General features: G+C 43.6%; 1 protein-coding gene across 1 annotated transcript in view; it reads left to right on the top strand.

Moving 5' to 3' along the window:
* LOC308080927 (lysine-specific demethylase 6A-like) overlaps window positions 1-21,897 on the top strand; it is a 91,294-nt gene that overhangs the window by 43,485 nt on the left and 25,912 nt on the right. The window contains exons 9-17 of the mRNA XM_080423034.1: window positions 1,236-1,329; window positions 3,456-3,582; window positions 5,778-5,876; window positions 7,550-7,769; window positions 16,134-16,265; window positions 16,600-16,671; window positions 16,997-17,104; window positions 19,009-19,425; window positions 20,901-21,799. Coding sequence (XP_080279160.1) covers window positions 1,236-1,329; window positions 3,456-3,582; window positions 5,778-5,876; window positions 7,550-7,769; window positions 16,134-16,265; window positions 16,600-16,671; window positions 16,997-17,104; window positions 19,009-19,425; window positions 20,901-21,799 — 2,168 coding nt within the window. The remainder of the gene's footprint in view (window positions 1-1,235; window positions 1,330-3,455; window positions 3,583-5,777; window positions 5,877-7,549; window positions 7,770-16,133; window positions 16,266-16,599; window positions 16,672-16,996; window positions 17,105-19,008; window positions 19,426-20,900; window positions 21,800-21,897) is intronic.

A 21,897-nucleotide genomic window follows, 5' to 3' on the forward strand; every position in this document is an offset into this window, starting at 1 on the left:
GAATCCCCTCAAGGAACCATGAGGGTCCTTGGCTTGGACCACACTTTAAGACCCACCGGTGTAGCGGAGTGTTTCCAGTTAAGTATCATTCATAGTCGGACGTAAGGATACGTAACTAGCGCCAGCGCTCCTTGCGTCGTCGTTTTTGTCTCCCCCTCCGTCACTTACGGCTCCAGGATTTCCGTCCGTGCAGTCGACATTCACCGTCAGGCCGACGTACGTTTGTTTGTACGTTGGCTGTAGTACCAGTGGAACCCGTTGGCAGTATAAGGAAAAAAAGTTTTCCTCTGGCCCTCTTTCTCCAAAAAAAAGACCCACGTTGGTTGGTGGAAGTACTTGAGTAAATGTACTTAGACCCGTCGATCCACGGTCTGTGACAATATATAGCATATATAGCACAGTGCAGTAGGGGTCGAAACTCACGTTTTGTAGACAACCATTGTTTTTGTCTAGTTTGTGGACTAGTTTGTGTCTTTTATTGCGTTGTTTTGGCTAGATGCTACAATGGTAGCTTCATGTTGTTAGCTGCGCTGATGCTGTTGCCAGGTTTTGTGAGAGAAATAAGCAACCAGGTCTATGAAAACAAGCCAAAAAAAGAATCGACTAGGATATAGCAGATCTACAATATATGTTTGAGAATCACTGGTTTAAATAATAATTGGCCCAAATAAGCAACTACACTTTAGAAACAAGCCCAAATAAAACCGCAACCACCAATACAAAATTGCTTGTTTGTTTACAAGCAACTTTACAGAAAGATAAGCCCAAAGTCGCTTATAATAAGTAGACATGGCAACATTATGGGTACGGCGGTACATACTAGTGGCCATCTAGTGGATGGATATGTGTATTACGCCTGTACACTTTAAAATAAATAAAATAACCCCTAAATAACGTGAGCGACTATGCATGCGTCTGTAAAGAACGGACGGAATCCCTCACCCCCTGACGCACGTTTTAGACCCATCTAGGGACTATGAACGGGCCTTTAGCCAGCATGCACAATATCAGCACCCCGACTCTGTTTGACCAGAATGGAACACAACCTTAATTTACACCATTGGTAAGACCTGTGATGGAAGTAAGGAAGAGGCCCAATTCCTTTCCAATATGGCTGCTGCACATAGAACCTATTCTGTCCAACACCAAATCTCAGCTTTCTGTCACCATGGGAAGGATTAACGTTTATTCTTCCCCCTTCCTTCAATATTTCTCTCTCTCTCTGTCTCTCACAGAAGAGATATCGAGCTGCCAAGGAGGCATATGAGAGCCTCCTGCAGACCCAAGATCTCCCCGCACAGGTGAAGGCCACTACCTTACAGCAGCTAGGTAAGAACGCACGCACGCACGCACGCACGCACGCACGCACGCACGCACGCACGCACGCACGCACGCACGCACGCACGCACGCACGCACGCACGCACGCACGCACGCACGCACGCACGCACGCACGCACGCACGCACGCACGCACGCACGCACGCACGCACGCACGCACGCACGCACGCACGCACGCACGCACGCACGCACGCACGCACGCACGCACGCACGCACGCACGCACGCACGCACGCACGCACGCACGCACGCACGCACGCACGCACGCACGCTAACCGGTAGGGCTGTATGTGTGAACATACGTTCGACTCAGTTGGAACTGTCATGCCACAGACCTTACGTTTCCAGCTCCCTTAAGTCGGCGTAATGTCTGAAATCGATCCAAACGGCTCTGTGTGTGAATGGATGAGGTGATACTCTGTTGAACATTGAGCGAGTGGGCATGTCGATGACGCTTCTGTTGTCGAGGAGAGAGAACCTCCCCACCTCCTGAGGTGTTTGGAGAGAGAAACATTAACATTTGGCTTTTTTATTAGCGTTTGAGTTGGAAATATTGACAGATCGAACTTCCATGATCAACGGCTCATAAGTGAAACATTGTTAAAAATCAATCGACGCTTCTTTACTATAATAATGTAGACAGCGAGCTACAACCTGACACTGGTCTGCAGTGTTAATTTTGTAGACTAAAACTGACAAAATGTTCGCCGACTACCTTTTTCGCACTGACGAAAACTAAATAAAACTAAGCTATAAAGACTAAATATATTGACAATTTCGTCAACAAATAAAAACTAGACTAAAATGTTAGGGAGGGACTAGTGGAGAAGAGTTCCAGTTGAACTGAAAGACAAATAATTTTATGTTTGGTTGCACTTGGGTGTTGCGCTCTGAAAATAGGCGATCTACAAGCTCACAACTTGTAGCTTGTAGATCGGCTATTTTAAGAATTCAACCAAGTGTAAAATCTGCCATTATGACGCCATCAAGGCACGCCAAAATACATTTTTGTCGACTAAAACAACTGTAGATTTAGTCGACTAAAATATGACAAAACCAAATTTAGTTTGCTGTCAAAATTAACTGGCTACAACCTGACAATAAAACATAAAAAAAAAATATATATTGCATTTGATCCTTCCATCATCCTCACAATGTCAAGTGAGAGTATCTAACGTGTGAGTCTACCCAGACACCGCCCTACGCCTAATCAAACGTGCGCTGAAGTCTGACATCACTGCCGCTAGAGGCCGCTTTCCTCCTGGGTCATTTTATTTTTTCTATTGAAATTCCCTATAGAGAAATCTTAGATTGCGTCATATTAGAACTGTGTTCCAAAAACAAACAAATCAGCAAAGCGATTTGACTCATTTGATGGCAAAAAAGTATATAAAATATAAAAATAATATAAATAAATAAAAATAAAAAAGTCAATATCATAAACCACACAGTCACATACTGTACCTACCTATGACGTGATCTAAGATTTATCTTTGGGGATTTTCAATAGGAAAAATACTTCCGTGACCCACAGTAGCGGGAGTGATGTTAGGACTTCGGTACTCTTTACAGTTACTAGAGGTTCAGGCCCCGTACACCTATTTCACCCTTCAGTTGACGTGGTCTGCCGGCCAGCCAGTGCCATATTTGGTCACGAATATCAACCCAAACTCCTTAAATGAAAGTGATTGTTCTAGAGACTGATTTGTGCGTGCCTGATTTTATTGATTTATTGACAACAAGCATATGTCATGTCCTAGTGACATGAGCGTGATGACGTGGTCCGCCGGCCCTCCCATTAGCCAATTTTTTAATATAGGAAGCATCTGATACGGACATTCTCCGGTTGCATGCTACATGTGTGAAAAGATAACGCCATACACACACTCACAATGTCCCCGAACCTGATTCCCTGGACATTTTCCAGAGTTCATATGTGAAACTGCCCGTTGTGGCGCGTTGTGAGCCTGTAGATTGGCTATTTTGAGCGAAGAGATTTGGTGTAGATGGAAAAAAAAAAATACAATTGCAAGTTCCTTTTACTAAGACTAGAGGGTTTAAGTGGTTTAAGTACAAATGACTGTTACATGTTGTTGAATGCTGTGTGTTGCTGTGTGCAGGCTGGATGCACCACACGGTGGAACAGCTGGGGGACAGAGCCAACAAGGACAGCTATGCCATCCAATGTCTGCAGAAATCCCTGGAGGCCGACCCCAACTCTGGACAATCTTGGTACTTCCTTGGCAGGTGGGTTACGGACCTATCGACACAGTTTGGTGGAAACCTTGCATGTTCAAAACCGTTACTTTTCAGAAAATGTGTTCCAGTGGATCCAATGTAGTTATTATTATTATTAGTAATAGTAGTAGTATTAATCTAGCGCCTGCTGCATAGTTTGTTTGGTGTGCACTGTCACATAAAGTTGTGTGTGTGTGTGAGGGAGAGAGTGAAATGATGTATAACTTTACTGTGCTGTAATTGAAACAGCTGAGTGGGACATACACTACTTGAGCATGCTCAAAAACGGCAGCATAAGCTGAGCAACTGCTGTCTGCAATTTGGTCATTCGCGTAGGGGAATAGGTGTGTATGTGCGTGCGCGCTGTGGAGGATATAATATTTAGGCTGTAACTGAAGGATCCAGCCTTTGACTGACTGACATTGTTACAGCATTGTTTGGCTGGTTGGCCTAACAACAGACTAGCCCCTGGGGTGTCAAACTGGCGGCCCAAGGGGCCAAATGCGACTTGCAAAAGGGTCCGATACTTTTACTCCAAATTTGAAAACTTTAGTTACTTAGTAGATATAAATTATTGTATTATAAAACATACATTAACCACTATAGCCCTATTTTATACATAGGCTATTTGAAAATAGCCGATCTACAAGCTCACAAGCTTCACTTTCAAAACCTTTGCATCATGCATGTCACACAAACAGAATGCGATGTGTTTTGTTGATATAACAAGTTTGTTCATATAGAGTCCTATCCACAAATCCACCATTTAACTTCCACAATCCACATTATCAAAACCATTGGTGTTGTGTGCCGCATTCTGTTAGTGTGACAGGCATGATGATGCAAAGGTTTTGAAAGTGAAACTGGTCAAAGTCACTGGCCACCTACTGTAGCCGCTCTACCCCCAGTCTGTCCGCTCTACCCCAGTCTGTCCAACTATCGGAGAGAGACCCCCGCTTTGCAGTCGGTGTGTGTCGTTCACTGACAACACCGACAGGTATTACTGCTGCCAACACTCCTTTCTCCCGGGAGTCTCCCTATTTTTAACCTTTTCTCCCACCGTGCTGGTGATTGGCCATTTCTCCCGTTAATCTCCCAATTTCACACGCAAAGCATGTACAAACAACTCTGCCTGACAAGCATCACTTGTCACTGCACTCGCTCAAATATGCTCAGTTTGTTGCTGAACAGTTCAAGTTCAAGTCATCAGTGTTGATTTAATTCGAAGAGCAAAATACAGATTTGCATGCGGATGATCCTTTCATTCAGTTAAACTCAGAGTCTGCGAATGAAACCAAATGGACCCTTGAGGTCCATTTGGTTACATTTGTGTTATTCAGAGTCAACACTGTTGATTTTACATTTGCACGCACACACAAGATGCCAGTGTTGCTAGATTATACATTTGTAACAAAATAGCAAACACATTTATTTCACAAAATAGGTGTGTGTGTGTGTGTGTGTGTGTGTGTGTGTAGAGAGAGAGAGACAGAAATGCATGCTATGTAATCTTCAAACTAAATTCGTTTTGAAACATTTATAGCAGTTACTGAGACTCATTGAGAGAGCAGGTTGGAGGAAAAAAAATCTGTTCTTGAGAGATTAGCACTTGCACAACAGACTGGCCCAGCCCACATGGAGTTGCATTTTACTGGCCTATGACCTGAAATGAGTTTGACCTCCCTGGACTAGCCAGTTGCAGAGCAAACTGGTGGTCCTTGAAATAAATGAAAATAAGTTGATGAATCACTGTTTTTGAATAAATAGTACATGTTTTAATGTTTTAATTATTATTTAAACCAGTGGTTCTCAAATATTTTCATGAACACAAAAACATTTTGTGCATTTGTGTTAGAATGTTTAAAAAATATTCCAAATATTCCACATTTAATTGCAAGAGTTTTTGAAAATAGCCGAGTTTGTAGATCTGTTATTTTCAAATGGCCGATGCATATGTGTTTAAAGTGCTCATGTGGCCTAAGTTGCTTCTTTTGGGCTTGTTTTCCTAGACCTCGGTTGCTTATTTCTCTAACAAAATATGTCAACACTGCCTGTAAAAATTAGTCCTCATTAACGTCGGCCAACAGTTTGTGCTCATCTAAATGCCAACAGACTTGTAGTCTGAAGTAGTCTGTTTGGTGGAGAGTCACCTTAAGTTTGTTTTGAGAGGACTAGTTTGATAACATCATCTCTGCTTCCTCCAGGTGCTATTCGAGTATTGGGAAGGTCCAGGATGCATTCATCTCCTACCGGCAGTCCATTGACAAATCGGAGGCCAGTGCAGACACCTGGTGCTCTATAGGGTAAGGCCTGATTTATACCTACCTACGCCTACGACAGTGTTGCCTGCTGAAAATAGGCCCACTACTGTTGTGAGCTTGTACACTGGCTATAGAGCATCGCAGTTCCCGCCCCCTCCGGGTGCCGGAAGAAAAAACTCAATGCATTTTTCCCATTGACATTTCCAAACATATTTATATCTATTAATTTAAGCCTCGAATCAAGCCATCATGACATGACATGAATCATGACCATAAAACGTTTGATTCTGTGATAAAAAAAAATTTAAACGGCAAAACAAGGGTATTTATTAAATATAGTATATCATATAATTAAATATAAAATAAAATAAAATCACAGAAAAAAAATGTTTTATGGTCATGATTCATGTCAAGTCATGATGGCTTGATTCGAGGCTTAAATTAATAGATATAAATATTTTTGCAAATGTCAATGGGAAAAGTGCATTGAGTTTTTTCTTCCGGCACCAGGAAAAACCAGGAAGTGGGCGGGAACTGCGATGCTCTATATGCAGCACTTAACTCTGTCCTACTATGCTATAAATGAACTAACCATAGGAGCTGCTTGGTGTAAAAAGGGAGTGATCTTGAATAAAGGTGCCTATAGAAAGTCATCATACCCCTTTTGAAATATGTACTTTATTTGTTGTACGCTTCATTTGCAAATGTACCAATGTATCAAACTAATGAAACAAAAGGCTACAATGTAAATATATAACAAATTAATTTAAAAAATGAAAGACTAGAATAACAGGGCTCAGTTATCAGTCCCTGATTTACTACTGCATAGAGCCACCTCCCTAGAGGCACTGTACTGTATGTAGGAGGACTGGGAGTGTTTTGCCTCTCATTTGCAAAACACAGTCTGAACGTCAATCACTTGAACACTATCGCCTATCTGGTGCTAACATTTGGCGAGGAAGAGGCCTTAGTATACTGTAGGTTCTGGGTGACTATGGTCATCACATTACAGTATATAGGGTTAATTTCAGTATGGCATGAAAATATATTTTGCTCCTTTGTCATCACCAGTGATGATTTTGAGTCTTTTTGAATAAAATTACAGTTTAGATTTAGTCACATTTTAGCAATTTGAGATGTTTTAGTTTTAGTCAACTAAATGTAGTTGATTTTGTCGACAAAATGTTTTTTTTGGCAGGCCTTGATGGCGTTGTAATTCCTGATATATACTTCTTTATATAGACCCTCCCTAACATTTTAGTCTGGTTTTTATTTGTTGACCAAATTGTATATAGTTCTAGACATAATAGCTTAGTTTTTGTCAGTGAAAAAAGGTGGTCAACGAACATTTTTAGTCGACAAAATTAACCCTTTAAGACCTGAGGCCGATTCTACAAATGTACAGTAAATCGCTGTTGCTATGTTAGTGGTTCTCAAACTTTTTCATGCCAAGGACCCCCATAATTATATGTATGCGGCCTCCGACCCCATCTCAAAATGTTTTGTTCCAGGGACTCCCCTGAGTTAAAACCCTTTCAAAGAATATATATATTCGAAGATTTTTCTAAAATAGGAGATCTATAAGCTCGCTTGTAGATCTGCTATTTTTCAATAGCCAAAGTATAAAATAATGCTTTTTAGCTCAAAATCTAAATTGACACGGATGCTTTCCCGGTCTCAATGGATTAACACTGCTCATCACCCCCCCGGCGCAGGGTTTTGTACCAGCAGCAGAACCAGCCCATGGACGCGCTGCAGGCCTACATCTGCGCCGTGCAGCTGGACCACAGCCACGCCGCCGCCTGGATGGACCTGGGCACGCTGTACGAGTCCTGCAACCAGCCGCATGACGCCATCAAGTGCTACATCAACGCCACGCGCAGCAAGGCGTGCACCAACACGGCAGCGCTCACCCACCGCATCAAATGTCTGCAGGTGGGTGCCCGGCCGCCGGACCGAGAGGCGTGGCGAGGCTCGTTTCTCTTTAGCATTTCAGGGTTATTGCGACGACAATGACACCGTTGCAGGGTCTTTGGTTGTGTTCACTCGGTGGTTCTCAAACTTGTCAAGGACCCCGAAATTAATGTGTATTCGGCGGCATCTGGAAATATTTTGTACCAAGGTGTTAAAAATATCAAAGAAATATTCAAATATTTTCAAAGACTGTCAAGATTTTTCTGAAAATAGCTGATGTATATAGGGCCCTGGGGGTCCCCGGACACCACTTTGAAAACACCCACATCAGACCACGGACCACCATAACTGAGTGTGTGCAAATGGAACCAAATGGACTCGTAAGGGTCCATTTGGTTCCATCTGAACACTCTCAGAGTTATAGCCACATCCATTTGGTTACAACCACATAAGGGTCCATTTGGTTACTAACTATCCATCATTTATCTGGGGACCCCCTGGAACTCCCCCTCAAGGACCCCTGGGGTCCCTGACCCCACTTTGAGAACCACCCGGTGTATACCCTTAAATACATTTCCCCTGCAGGAAATAATCAGTAAATGAGATCCCTAACGTTCCCTCATTAACACTTAGATTATGAAGAAAGTTGAGGATGAATCATTAATGAAGGGAAACGACTAAATGCAGCTTTTATTCTGACGCAAACGTGCGCGTTGCTCTTCTGTACCTAGTCTGAGATCAGCAGGTTGTTTATCATTGCACATCTTTTAGTCGCTTTGGTTATTACACCCAGAGCCTTTGAGAGAGAGTTACGACCAACAGACTTCCATTGTAAACAAGGCATATTCATGTAATATTAAACAATGTATTGCCCAAACCAAAACCACCTCATAGATATTACTATTGCATTTGTTTTGGGTGTGCTCAGTGATAACTAGAAAAGGGTGCTCCTCGACAGGCTGGGTGGCCTACCCAGGGCTGTGTCAGTCCCGGCCACAAATGTTGTAACCCAATTACAAGCAAACGGTATGCATTATCAAAACCCTGTTGGACAGTCATTGTCACTTGACTCACAAGACAATTTGCACCGAAGAAACTTCGTACGAATTGTTGCCATGGGGCGACCAGTTAGTTCCAAACACTACTGTGTGGTTCCAGTGTTGAACGCTCTCTCGATGGGTGTTTATGAAGCACGCTCACTACATGAACCATGTCGTCGCATCTCGGCGAGATCAAAGTCTTGTAACTCTCTTTCAATGGGGTCTGTGTACATCTTTCCCAAAAGACAATCAAAATAAATGCACTGCACCTCATTTCCTTACAGAACAGTTATGTTGCCTGTGCATGAGCCTACACCAGGGAATACCTCATTTATACTTGGCTATGCACCGGTGTTGAGCACCAAAAATAACTGATCTTCAAACTCACAACACTTTGCGAGGCGTTTGAGTTTGAAGATCTGCTATTGTCGGTGTGCAAGAAAGTATAAATCGGGCATAATTCACCCCCCTGTCTTCATAATGTTCAGCAACCAGTATCTCTCAGGATGAACACTTTTTGAACACCCCCCTCCTCCCCCTTTACCCTTTGTTTTGCACAAGTGTTTAGTTTAAAACCAACGCTGCCATTCTCTGTATATCGTCGCTGTCGGGCAGAAACCTCTTATCTCCATATTCTAACCTTTTGTGTGTTTTTTTTGTAAATCAATGCCCTACTTGATCGCGCTACCGTGTCACACAAAAGCATCAAAAGTAGCAGATCTGCAAGCTCCAAACGCGGCGCGAAGCGACACGTTTTGAGCTTATAGATCTGCTGCTTTTGAATGCTGGAAAGTAACACTTTTGGATATATGAGGTTTCCACCCGACAGAGACGATGTCTTATTTATGACCCAGCATTACATTATCAACCATTCGTTTTAGCAGAACTTCATGGCATTAAGGCAAACTCACCAGCTTGTTTTAATGGTCCGTTGTGTTTTTACTGTGGTTGATGTCAGGTTTCTAGACGTCCTTACCGATACGTAAACATTTTGATGGCGCTAGCAGCTAGACCGTCTCCCCAGCAGTCTGTTTGAAAAAACAGCCTGTATAACCTCTACCTATCTGCCATTACTTATCATGTCCTTTTTTTTGTTGTTGTCGAGGTCATCGTTTAAAACGGAAGTTACGACTGTAACAACGGTTCTGTGAATCCAAAATGACCGCCAGAGGCGGTGGTTTTAGCTCATGCTGCGTTCACACGGGCAGCTACAGAGAAACAGGCTACCATTATTTTTCAATGGAAGCCAGTAGGGCTGTGCCGATGCACTAATTTCACGATACGATATTGGGCTCACGATATCGATACGATATATGGCACTTTTTTATTATGAAAATATATGGGGGGAAAAAAAACGTATGAAAATATGTTTTTTTTGGCGGGAAAAAAAGCAAATGCAAACATACTTTTTATTATTGCAAAAGACGCCAAAACAATACATATCGTAACAAAAACGTATCGCGATATATCACTGGACGATATATCGGCCCTAGAAGCCAGCGACATAAAGATGCAAAGCTACAGGCTGCCATTCATTTTTAATGGAAGCCAGCGTCATGACGATACAAAGCTACATCCGACATTTGTAGCTTTCGACACAACGGCGAAAAAAGCTACAAAAAAGTTGAGCTGGTTTCAACTTCATCTACAAAGATACAAAACTACAAATACGCTGTGTATCTTTTGTATCTGCCAGTGTGAACGCAGCATCAGAGGGGAATATTCAGTGTTTGAAGTGCAATGCCACTTTGTTGTGGCGTTAACTTGCTGTGATGCAACGGCAAACATTGCTGAGATATCTTGTTCCATTACTCTGTTGATTAGACATTGATATTCCAAATAGTCTCCTCATTGACATACATTGCACAGTGAAACGGGTCTCAAAGGCACCTTTTTAGCACATAAACGGACACAAACAAAGCAGATTCTGACAACATTTATTAGTTTTTCTTTTTTTTAAGAAAAATCTACGGTACTTACTGTTGCTTTTACAGTTTGATGCTGGGAACCCACCAAAAAGTCTCTCACGCGCCTTATTGTTCGTGGCATGGTGGGTTTCAAGCCTGATGTTCCGGATCCACTTTGGGTCTTCTTCCGAATGCAAATATCAAACTCCAACACAAAGTTAACATGAAGGTTTTTGTGATGTTATATATTGTCAGGATCAGCCTTCGTTTATGCACTAAAATAGTGACTTTGAGAGCTGTTTCACTGTGCAAAGTAAGTCGATGAGGAGGCTACTTTTGGAAAGATTTTTCTAAAGAATGGAGCAAGATACCTCCCCAGTATCTGGAGTTACATCATGACCACATAACTACACAACCCAAACCTCTACCAAAGAGTCATTGTATTTTAAAGCACTGCCTCTGGCGGTCAACAGGGATGAAACGGAACCGTGTTTTTTTGTTTTGTTTTTGTTTTTGACTTCACGCCGTTTTCCATTCCCATAGGCTCAGTTGAGCAACCCCCAGCTCAATAGCCTACAGAGTAAAAATAAAATGCTCCCTCTTATTGAGGAGGCATGGAGTCTACCAATCCCCGCAGAGCTTACCTCCAGACAGGCACCACAGCAGGTGAGACAAACACCAGATAGAGCCACCAGCACCGACCTAAACCCGACCCAAACCTTCCTCCCCTCTCCGCTCCTCTCTCCTCCCCCCCCCTCTGCTCCTCCTCCTCCTCGCTAGAGCCCGACCCATGCCAGGTTGTTGTGTCCGATCCTCATTTCAGAGGTTCCTAGACCCCAGACGACCAATGTTTTGACCAATATTATGTCCAAAGAAACACAGGGGAAAAAAAGAGAAGGAGGACCCAAAGGTTAAGTTTACTAAGTATTGAGAGTTAAGTGGTTAAATGTCCTATTGACGTTGAATATATGATATATATCAATGTATTCATTTTGATTTCCCTGCATATAGCTGGATTAAATGTTTTCAAATAGAAATTTAAGCAAATCTTACGTTTTTAAAATGGATTTGAACGTTTCTGTTAATACAAACAAATAATTCAAAACATTGGTATCAGTGGTCTAGGGCTTTCAAAGTTGGGATCATCAACAGAGCCAATAATCTGGCATTGGTCAGGCTCTGTTTCAGAAACACATTTTCTATTTAAAGTGCTGACACATACTGATTTAAACACACACATTCACTTTCATACTTAAGGTGGGGTAAGTGATATATATATATATATATATATATATATATATATATATATATATATATATATATATATATATATATATATATATATATATATATATATATATATATGTATATATGTATATATATATGTATATATATATGTATATATATATATGTATATATATATGTATATATATATGTATATATATATATATATTTTTTTTTTAATAAGAGTTAGATAGGTCTATATTGTGATAGTGGTAATCATTGGTAGAGTGTTTGCTCAGTAACAGGGGTCACCCTGTCTCTCCAGCTCTTTAATGAACATGAAATACATTTTCAGCCAATTTCATCCAATGAGGAGAGAGAACTCATACAGGATACATGATAAACAAGTGAAATTGGAAATGACTAAATGAGCGGACAAACTTGGAACTGGAACGCTATGAAATTTAAGCAGTTACATTATCTTTGTGTGTTTCTGTCTCCCGATTGGATACAAATGGTATCCTGACCTGCAAAGGTATTAATATGTCCTGTTTATTAAAGAGCTGGAGAGACTGTTAGACCCCCGTTACTGAACAAACACTCTATGACAATGATTACTCACAGTATAGAGCTTTAACTTGGTTTCAAGCCACATCACTTAAACCCTCTTTAAGTATGTGTATGCGCACGCACACACACACACACACACACACACACACACACACACACACACACACACACACACACACACACACACACACACACACACACACACACACACACACAGCGATGGGTAGCACTTGAACTGTACAGCTGTTATGTGTGAAAGCAGACGTCTAAAGCAGTCTGACGCCACTAATCGACCAACTGCGGTAGATTTGTGTCACTTAGCTTCACCTCGGTGTGATGAACTTAATTATTTTGGCTAATAATTTAACCAACAACGTCACCGTTGTTTATTGCCGTGGTTCTCAAACTTTATCTTTAATTTCAAGGACGCCCAGTTTATTATACATTAGGCCACGAAGCCCCCCTTAACTCTTGACAGTGTACAGATGGAACTAAATGGACCCGTACCCGGGTCCATTTGGTTCCATCTGTACACTGTCAAGAGTTACACACCTGCAAGGCTCCATTTCGTTCCCAACTATCAATCAATCATGCTGGGGACCCCCCCTGGAACCCCCTTCAAGGACCCCTGGGGGTCCCCGGCCACCACTTTTGAGAACCACTGGTTTACTAGTCGCTGAAACGCAATTACAAAAAAAGTAAGGGTGGAGGGGGACAGCCACAAGGTCCCCACAAATGGCTGTAATTTGCGTCTGCTGGTTTGCCATGTCTGCTGTGACCACGAGAGGCGGTGCAGATAAGTGTTCACCCAGGCCCTACGTACCCCCCCCACCCCACCCACTGCCCCCCCTCCCCCCTCTGTCTTCTCCGCAGCTAAGTAGCAAAGGCCAGCCTCACCCATCACGGACAATCCATCCAAACACACTACCCTACCGGTGTGGAGGAGTCATGTCTTCCCCGTTCAGCTGTCGTTTGTTTTCAAACCCGACCTGGCATTCTGAGTGAATGAACTGTTAAGTAGTTCATTGGCAAAAACGTGTTTATTTTTGTGTTTTTTAGAGAGGAAGGGATGTGTATGTTTGTCGTATGCTACTCCCACCCCTCAGTGTGATTGGACGTGAGCTGGGAGAGGGATTAAAAACCACTTGGAACACTAGCGTCACTGGGTTCTGGGTTGGACATTTCGCCAAATAATTGGCGATATACAAGCTCACAACACGTCGCAACGCCACATGCTGTGAGCTTGTAGATCGGCTATTTTCGGAAGCGATGTTTTATTTAGCGTGGCCCTTGAGAAACTGGTCAAATATGTATAGAGCCCATGGGAATACAGGAATACGGTCAACTACTGTAGCTGTAAGTATAGGTTTGAAGTGGCTAAGCCATCATATACTTTGCCGTAAGATGCACAGCGTCAATAGCAGATCTACAAGTTCCCAACGGAAAATATTGTGAGCTTATAGATCTGGTATTTACGTTGTCAGACAATTTCTGCCTATTATCCATAAGTCGGGACGCCAGGTTGAAAGTGGTTTTAAAGCATTGTAATCTCTGGGTTTGTTATCCTCATTCCCATTGGCCAGTCTACTCCCTTCCCGTCCACAGTGATTGGTGAGGTTGCGCTACCGTAGAGTAGATCCAGGTCTCCCATTGGCTCCCGTCCGCCTCCCTCCTCCACTTGTTTTCTTCTTTATTCTTTTGTAGTATTTGACCTTAGACGTCCTGCAGCCGCAGGCAAAACCCCCTCAACATCGCCCCCTAGTGTCAACACCACCCCCTCATTCATTCATTCATTCATTCATTCACTCATTCATTCATTCATTCATAGTAGCGGCCGTAGCCTCCACACCCCCCATCACGACTTCCATGTAGGTGTGTGCTTGTGTGTTTATTGCTGTGCTAAGTGACATGATGTTGGAACATGTTTTTTTATGTATTTTACTATTTGGTTACGTGACGAAACGACATGGTAAGATGTCTGCGAAGCACCATTGCTCCGAAATAATGAATAACAGATGTTAGCAATAGCAGGTTATAGAAATTATTTACGAAAATAGTTCTGTGCTAACCACCATGTCCACAGTAAGTCTCAAGTTGCATGGCGTGATTTGTTGATGTATGGAGATGGATACATTGATAGGTAAGACAGACAGAGATCGATACCAGAGCGACATGCAAGTGTGAGATCTGAAATTCTGAATAAGCAGAGTAATCATGAACTCTATTGAATAAACAACGAGGAAATGATCACAAGTGCAGTGCCTCAAAGAAAGTAGGATGCAAGGTAAACAATGAGCCTGGCATCTAGGCATACACGGCCAGACATGCGTTTATGGTGTTTAAAGTTAGCTTAATATTGAACGGATGTGAAGGTGAAATATCCCTTGGTTAGGCCTGTCACAATTATAACATAATTGCCTAATCACAATTATTTGAGATAATCGCAATTATTTTTGCATAATCGTCATAATCATTTCAATGTTGAAAAATTTTCATATATCTTCAAACATTTTTTTAAAATTGTGGAAACAGCAGATCTACAAGCTCAAAAAGCTCTTGTAGATCATCTATTTCCACTGTTAATGTTTTTTTTAAAGTATAAAGTTTTAAGTATTTGTCATTTCTGCCCCGTGCAACTTTAGTTTCAACAACAGAAACACAATGACATTGTTAATCGCAAATTGTTATTTGCGCGACAGTTAAGTAAAATGTCCTAATCGTGACTGCCCTGCCCTTGGTAGCACTAGCTGGTTAGCTAGTTAGAAGTCCTGGTAGGTTGTCGTTGTGTGAATGGCATAAAGCTGCACACTCCTAGCGTGGGACTGCTATTTAGTTGTCACGTGTCACACCTGTCCTCAAAGGTAAGCTTAAAGTCACCAGCGTCTGCAGTTCAGTGCAACCTTTCACCTTTGCATAGGTTGAGTGCAGCGGCCATCGCCAGTTGATGAAGAATGTGTTTGATACTGTATATATGTATTGAATGTACAGCGAGGCTTGTGCAACAAAGTGGTTGGTGAATTTCCACGCAGCACTGCGCTCTCCGATTTACACCGAGAAATAATGCCTGATTTATGCATGGTGGCGGCCCGGTCTCGTGCGCCGAAAATGGCAGATCTCAGAGCGTTGTGAGCTTGTAGATCTGGTATTTACGGTGTATTAGGCCATGTGTAAATCAGGACTAAGCTTGTGCTGTGTTGTGTTTTAGTTGTTTTTTTTTGTGTTTTTTTGAGGTGCTAATATGATGTCACAGAAGTCTTCTCCTTTCTCTCTTCTTCTTCCCCCATCCTGTGCTTTGCTCTGCCCTTTTTGTCGTTTTCGTGCACTCCCCCCATTCCTCTCCTGCGCATTCCTATACTCCTATCCTGTCCTTTCTCAAACACAAAACACTATTTCTATCTTTCTTTCTCATCACCCTTTCTTTCATTCTTTCTCATCCCCCTGTCTGTCTTTCTCTCTCATCACCCTTTCTTCTACTCTTTTCTTTCCCTTCCACCACCTGCTGTTCTTCACTTCCGACCTTATCGTCCCTTTTCTCCTGTCCCTCATATCATGTACTCCTTACTTTTCCTCACTTTGTCCACTCCTGTCTGTCTTCTCTTTTGTCCGCTGTCTGTCTGCCTGCCTGCCTGTCTGTCTGTCTGCAGGCGTGTAAGCCCCACCATAGTGCAGAGGGAGGGGGGTCGGGTCAGACCCTGCCCCCCCACGTAGGCACTCTGGGCCAGACAGACGACCAGTCCAGCCCAGCCAAGAGGAGGAGAGCGTCCAGTCCAGCCAAGGTAACGAGTGCAGTATAGGGTTGGGATCCGGAACTGGTTCCATCACATTTGGAACCGTTTCCGGAACCAGTTTATCACAATGTCAGAGCTGGTGTATGTGGACTTCTGCTATTCAATTACAATACCAGTGGTTCTCACACCATTACGGGTCGTTGATAAGAAATTAAAAGAAATTATATATATTTTTAAAACAGCATCTGCATCTTGATAATTCAATTAACCTATATGCACAAGAGTAATTTGGTTATAGGTTCTAAATATTGCTTTTGAGATATTTTCGGTTAATTGCCCATCCCCAATTTAAATATTGAACACCTGGTTGTGTTCTCTGCAGAGTGAAGCATGGACCATCAACCCAGCACAGCAACCAGCTCCCAACTGGTACCTCTCCCCACAGAAACTACAGGTACAATATTAGTACAACTGGTACACCCCACCCCCACACATAAACTACAGGTACAATATTTGTCTCATTTCGACATAACTCAGTATGGGGTTAGTTCAAAATGGTACCTGCATTTTATTTTTTTAATGGCATTTATTAAATAGTTGACCTAAAATGTTCATGTCACAAGTGTTAGGGTTAGGCTAATCTCTCGGCAAGTCCCTTTAGAACGTGTAGAGCATACATGGGCAACTGGCGGGCAAATTTGGCGGTCCCCCCAGATTGGGGTTAGGCTAACCCTCACAGGTATAGTAATACAAACATGTGTGTGTGTGTGTGTGTTCAGCTGCTGGAACAGTTGAGGAGTAACCGGGCCAGTCTGAAGCCCCTCCAGCTACAGATGTTGGAACAGCTGGAGGCCCAGCTCACCATGATGCAGCAACACCAGCAGCAGGTATTGATTGATGTATTGATTGATTAAATAGATTATTACTCAGAAATGTAAACGGCAAGGAGGCAGAGTAAGACATTTAGGCTAAAAGGATAACACAAAACAGTCCTGAGGACTTATTTCCATACCAAACAACTATATGTACAAAGGAAAAACGGTGGCAGTGAAATGTCACCTCCCATCGGTGGGAATTAAAATCTACCTCCCCATGTGGTCTTCTGATGTTTTAAAAAAAAGTTTTGAAAGAAGCCAGTGAATCACATCTTTTAACCCATTCAAGCCGGGAACGCATCTATGTCATTTTAGATTTTTTTGGCTATTCAATAATAGCAGATCTACAAGCTTGTAGATCTGCTATTATTTTGAAAAATCGTTGAAATTTTGTGCAAATCATTGAATATTTTCAAAGCTAACATTTAAACTCAAATCTTTGCTTCTGGGGGATTCTACAAATGACTTCTGAATCCTAACAGCTTTTTGAAAAAAATCTCAAAATAATTTGTTCATGGGACCCCCAGAAGTTGTAACATGAGTTAAAAATGTTCGCTTAAAAAAAGTATTCAAAGATTTGCACAAATGTTCACGTTTTTTCAAAAGTAGCAGATCTACAAGCTCATAGCGTGGCACTCGGTGCCGCGCTATGAGCTTGTAGATCTGCTATTTTTGAATAGCCCAAAGAAACCTAAAAAATACAGATTCTTTCCCGGTCTGAAAGGGTTAATGGATGGTGTCAGGGCATCCCACATTGTGATGGCTGAGAATTGTCCCATGATTGTTCTAAAGTTCTAGTACAGATGGGTACACATCTGTACTAGCACTGCCATATTTACTCTTTAGCTGCCAGAGTTTTTCAGAAAAGTGTCACGCCACTGCCAGCGAAAACGAGCGATTTTACTAACCTTTGAACCTTTGAAACAATGTTTCTCATTTTCACGTTAAGGACCCCCAAATTGATGTGTATTTGGCCACGGACCCTCCGTGTGAAAAGATTTTGTACCAGGGACCCCCATAAGCTTTGTGTTTCAAAATGATTCCAAATGTTTCAGTCATAACATGACCAAAAAACAGGAATGTGTTTAATGTGACTATTCGACGATTCGTTTTTATAGGTCTTTATGACCTTATTGGAGGGTACAATTGCAAGTGTTTCAGAACTTTCAGGGGACAGGCCTACTACTAAGCTTTGTGTATAGATATTTCCTAGCCTGGAATCCAGACTGATTTGCTCCGTTAGGTGGACTTTTTTTTTCTCTCACTTTGCCTCTCTCTGTCTGGCCACAGTCCTATGTGACTCGTATTTCCAAACGTCACCGATTTCGTAGGCACGTCAGGAAGTGACGATGGAATATAATTTTCGGCTCAGTTGACAGTGCTAGTCCATACACATGTTTATATGCTCAAATATACACATAGATGCTCTCATACATGATACAAAGACACACACACACACACACACACACACACACACACACACACACACACACACACACACACACACACACACACGCGTACATGGATGCTGGTGCCCACACACACTTGAATAATGCATGGCTGCAGAATGTGTCTTTATGGAGGGGACATACATAATTAAAACGGATGTATAAATGTACAGTATAGTATATGCACTGTACGTCTGTCAGTCCTTGTTCCCTAGGGAAACACTGTGTTAAAATTCCACGTAATCGGTATCGATTATCTTCTTCGCATGATAATTAAGTTGTTAATAATAATCAACTTAATCGATTAGTCAGTAATCTTTTTTTACATCACAAAGCCAGTACCAAACTGTTGCACCCCTACTTTATATGCTTTTTTGTCGCCATGCCATCAGTGTTAACTCCAGGTAACGTGACTGTGGTTGTCTTTTCTCCACCCATCCATCCATCCATCCACCCACCCGCCCACAGATGAGACAGAGCGCCTCGGCGGGAGGCCAGCTGAGACCTTCTCTCCCCAACGGCCCCACCTCCAACTCGCTCCCGTCTCCCCACCCCAGCCTGCACCCCTCCCGCCCCCACCTGGGCCCCCACCACCACCGGACCCCCTGCCCGCCTCAACCACTGGTCAACGGGCCGCTGGGGCCCGGGACACACAGACACTTGGACCCTCTGTCTCTGGGCGGCAGTGGTACCATCACTAGTAGTAGTAGTAGTGGAGGTGGTAGTAATCATCAGACACTCGGACCCAACGGAGACGTGCCTTACTTGCAGCCTGCCAGCAGCAGCGTTGGCGCCGACGCAGCACTGCTACCTCACACCTGCACAAACCCCCAGACCCAACAGGACGCCATGACACCACGCACCCTGCACCTAAACTCCTCTCAGGTGAGCCATGACACCCGCACCTAAACTCTTCTCAGGTGACGTCTATCCACTGGAGGAAAAACAGTTTACCGCGATCGGCCATTTTGTTGCTATCGCCCGTTGAAAATGGCTCGTTTTCACACAAAAGGTGAAGTTTTTGGGGATGACGCCACATCCGTCCACTCCTTCTATCAGAATGTGAGGGATCTTTCCTAAGTTGCATTAGAGCGCCCTCTTGTGGAATTTAAAAGAAAATAAGTGTTAATAAAATAATCTAGGACAGTGGTTCTCAAAGTGGGGTCCAGGGACTCACAGGGTTCCTTAGGGGGTGGTTCCAAATAGACCCTTACATGTCTATAACTCTGAGAGTGTACAAACGGAACCAAATGGACCCTATTTTGTACACTCTCAGAGTTAAGGGGGCCCTTGATATTAAAACGTTTGAGAACCACTGATCTAAAAAACATATATATATTTATATATAAACATTAGTGCAACATACACTGAAGCATTCAAAATACAACATAATTTATTACTGTAAATGTCATAACATGTGATAAATGATTTGGTATGGGAATGGCATAGACTGGTATACTCACCGATACCAGAATTTTAGGCGTTTTAGTGGCTTTTCCTATGTTCCAATGCACACTTAAACGATTGAAATGCTAAATATTTTATGACGCATAAATCTAATCATTTCATTAGTGATTTTACGTTTCTCTACTGTCCCAGACACTGTATTGTTGGGTGCTTTTCTACGTGTGGAACCTGGACAGAGGTGATGAAAAAGCAAAACAAAAAATTCCACTACTACACAGTGAAAAAGCACAATTGCAGTTTTTTACAGAATGTCTTTAATTTTGATGCCAAAATGGTGTTTGCGCATTGAACAGCTGTTGCAATCAGGCCAATGACCCAGTGACCCATAAATTACTTCATGTATGTTGATTCTTTGTCAACGGTGAGAGATAAGATGAGACCTTTATTGATTATTTTAAAGACAGTACTGCAGTTTAAAAAAAGAGACTGTCACAATTATTACATAATTGCCTAATCGCAATTATTTTGCATAATTGTCATTATCATGTAGATTTTTTTCTGAAATAGTGGAAATAGAAGATCTACAAGCTCAATATGCGTCACCGTGCGTTTTGAGCTTGTAGATCTATTTCCACTATCCCATGTTTTTTTGTTTTTTTTTAATACAGATGATTGGAAAACCAGTCAGATTGAAAAAGGAGTGCTCATTTTCTTTGAGTCGGTGAAAACAAGTGCACCTTTTTTCAATCTGACTGGTTCCAATGTTTCAACGACAGAAATGCAGTTAAATCCTTAATCACAATTATGTGTGCGACAATAAATCGTCAAGTAAAAGGTCATAATGGTGACAGCCCTACACGGGGGGGCACGTAGCAGGACGGTGAGTGAAAGAAATGGCTTTGGATTCAACCAACACACAAACCATCAACTAACTGACAAACTCTGTCCTCCAGGGGCTTCAGAAGGGTTCTTCTTCTTCGGTGGCGCACACGGCCGGTTCCAACGGGGATGGCTCTCACCCCCAGACGCCCTCGCCCTCGGCCCTCCTCCCCCCGCACTCTCACAATCAGGTCGGACATTCCACTGGCGCCGTGTCGCCGCGGCGTCAACAGCAGCAGCAGCAGGCCCTCAACCACCACCTCCCGTCCCCTCCCTCCCTCCCCCACTCCCATACCTCAGGAGGAGCGGGAGCGCCCCCTACCAAAGACGGCGGCAATGGCGGTCACCAGACGCCGCCGGCCGCGGCGGAACCGCCACCGCCGGAGGGCGTGGCCAATAATCACGGTGTCCAGGCCGGCGACAAGCTGAGCCTCAGCGCAGACAATCCCAGGCTCTCTGCCCTGCTGGCGGGTGGGAGGGGCCCGGCGGCGGAGGAGGGGGGCGGAGACGGACGCTCGGAAGGGGCGGCGTCCGCCGCCGCCCCCCACAAGAAACTGAACAACATCCACCCGGCCGCCCTGCCCCCCTCCTCCTCCACCCCCCACCACCACCACGCCCCGGGCGGCTCGTCGGCCGCCTCCTCGCCCGTCTCCGCCATATCCACCGCCACGCCCTCGCCCAAGTCCATGGAGCACAGCCAGCCGCTGGGCGGCGCCCCACACAGCCCCTCTGCCACCACGTCGTCCACGTCTGCCGGAAAGCCCTCGTCCTCTGTGCCCGCCATCAACGGGAACGGGGGCAAAGGGGCCGCCGCCCTCTCGGAGGACTCTCAGAGCCCGCTGAAGGCGGAGCCGCCCGCCGCCCCCCCGCCCCGCCTCAAAGCCACCCCCAAGCACGCTCCCGGCTCCTCCTCGTCGTCTTCGTCGTCCATTTCCATCTACCCCAGCTCCACTGACGTGCTGAAAGCATGCAGGTAACGCACTCACACACTAGTCATTCTGAGTGTTCATTTAACCACTTAAACCCTATATGGTTGACCGGAGTCCCTCAGGGCTCTATGCTAGTGTATTT

Source organism: Gymnoscopelus braueri (assembly GCF_963280865.1).
Source record: "Gymnoscopelus braueri genome assembly, chromosome: 24".
Taxonomy (NCBI): domain Eukaryota; kingdom Metazoa; phylum Chordata; class Actinopteri; order Myctophiformes; family Myctophidae; genus Gymnoscopelus; species Gymnoscopelus braueri.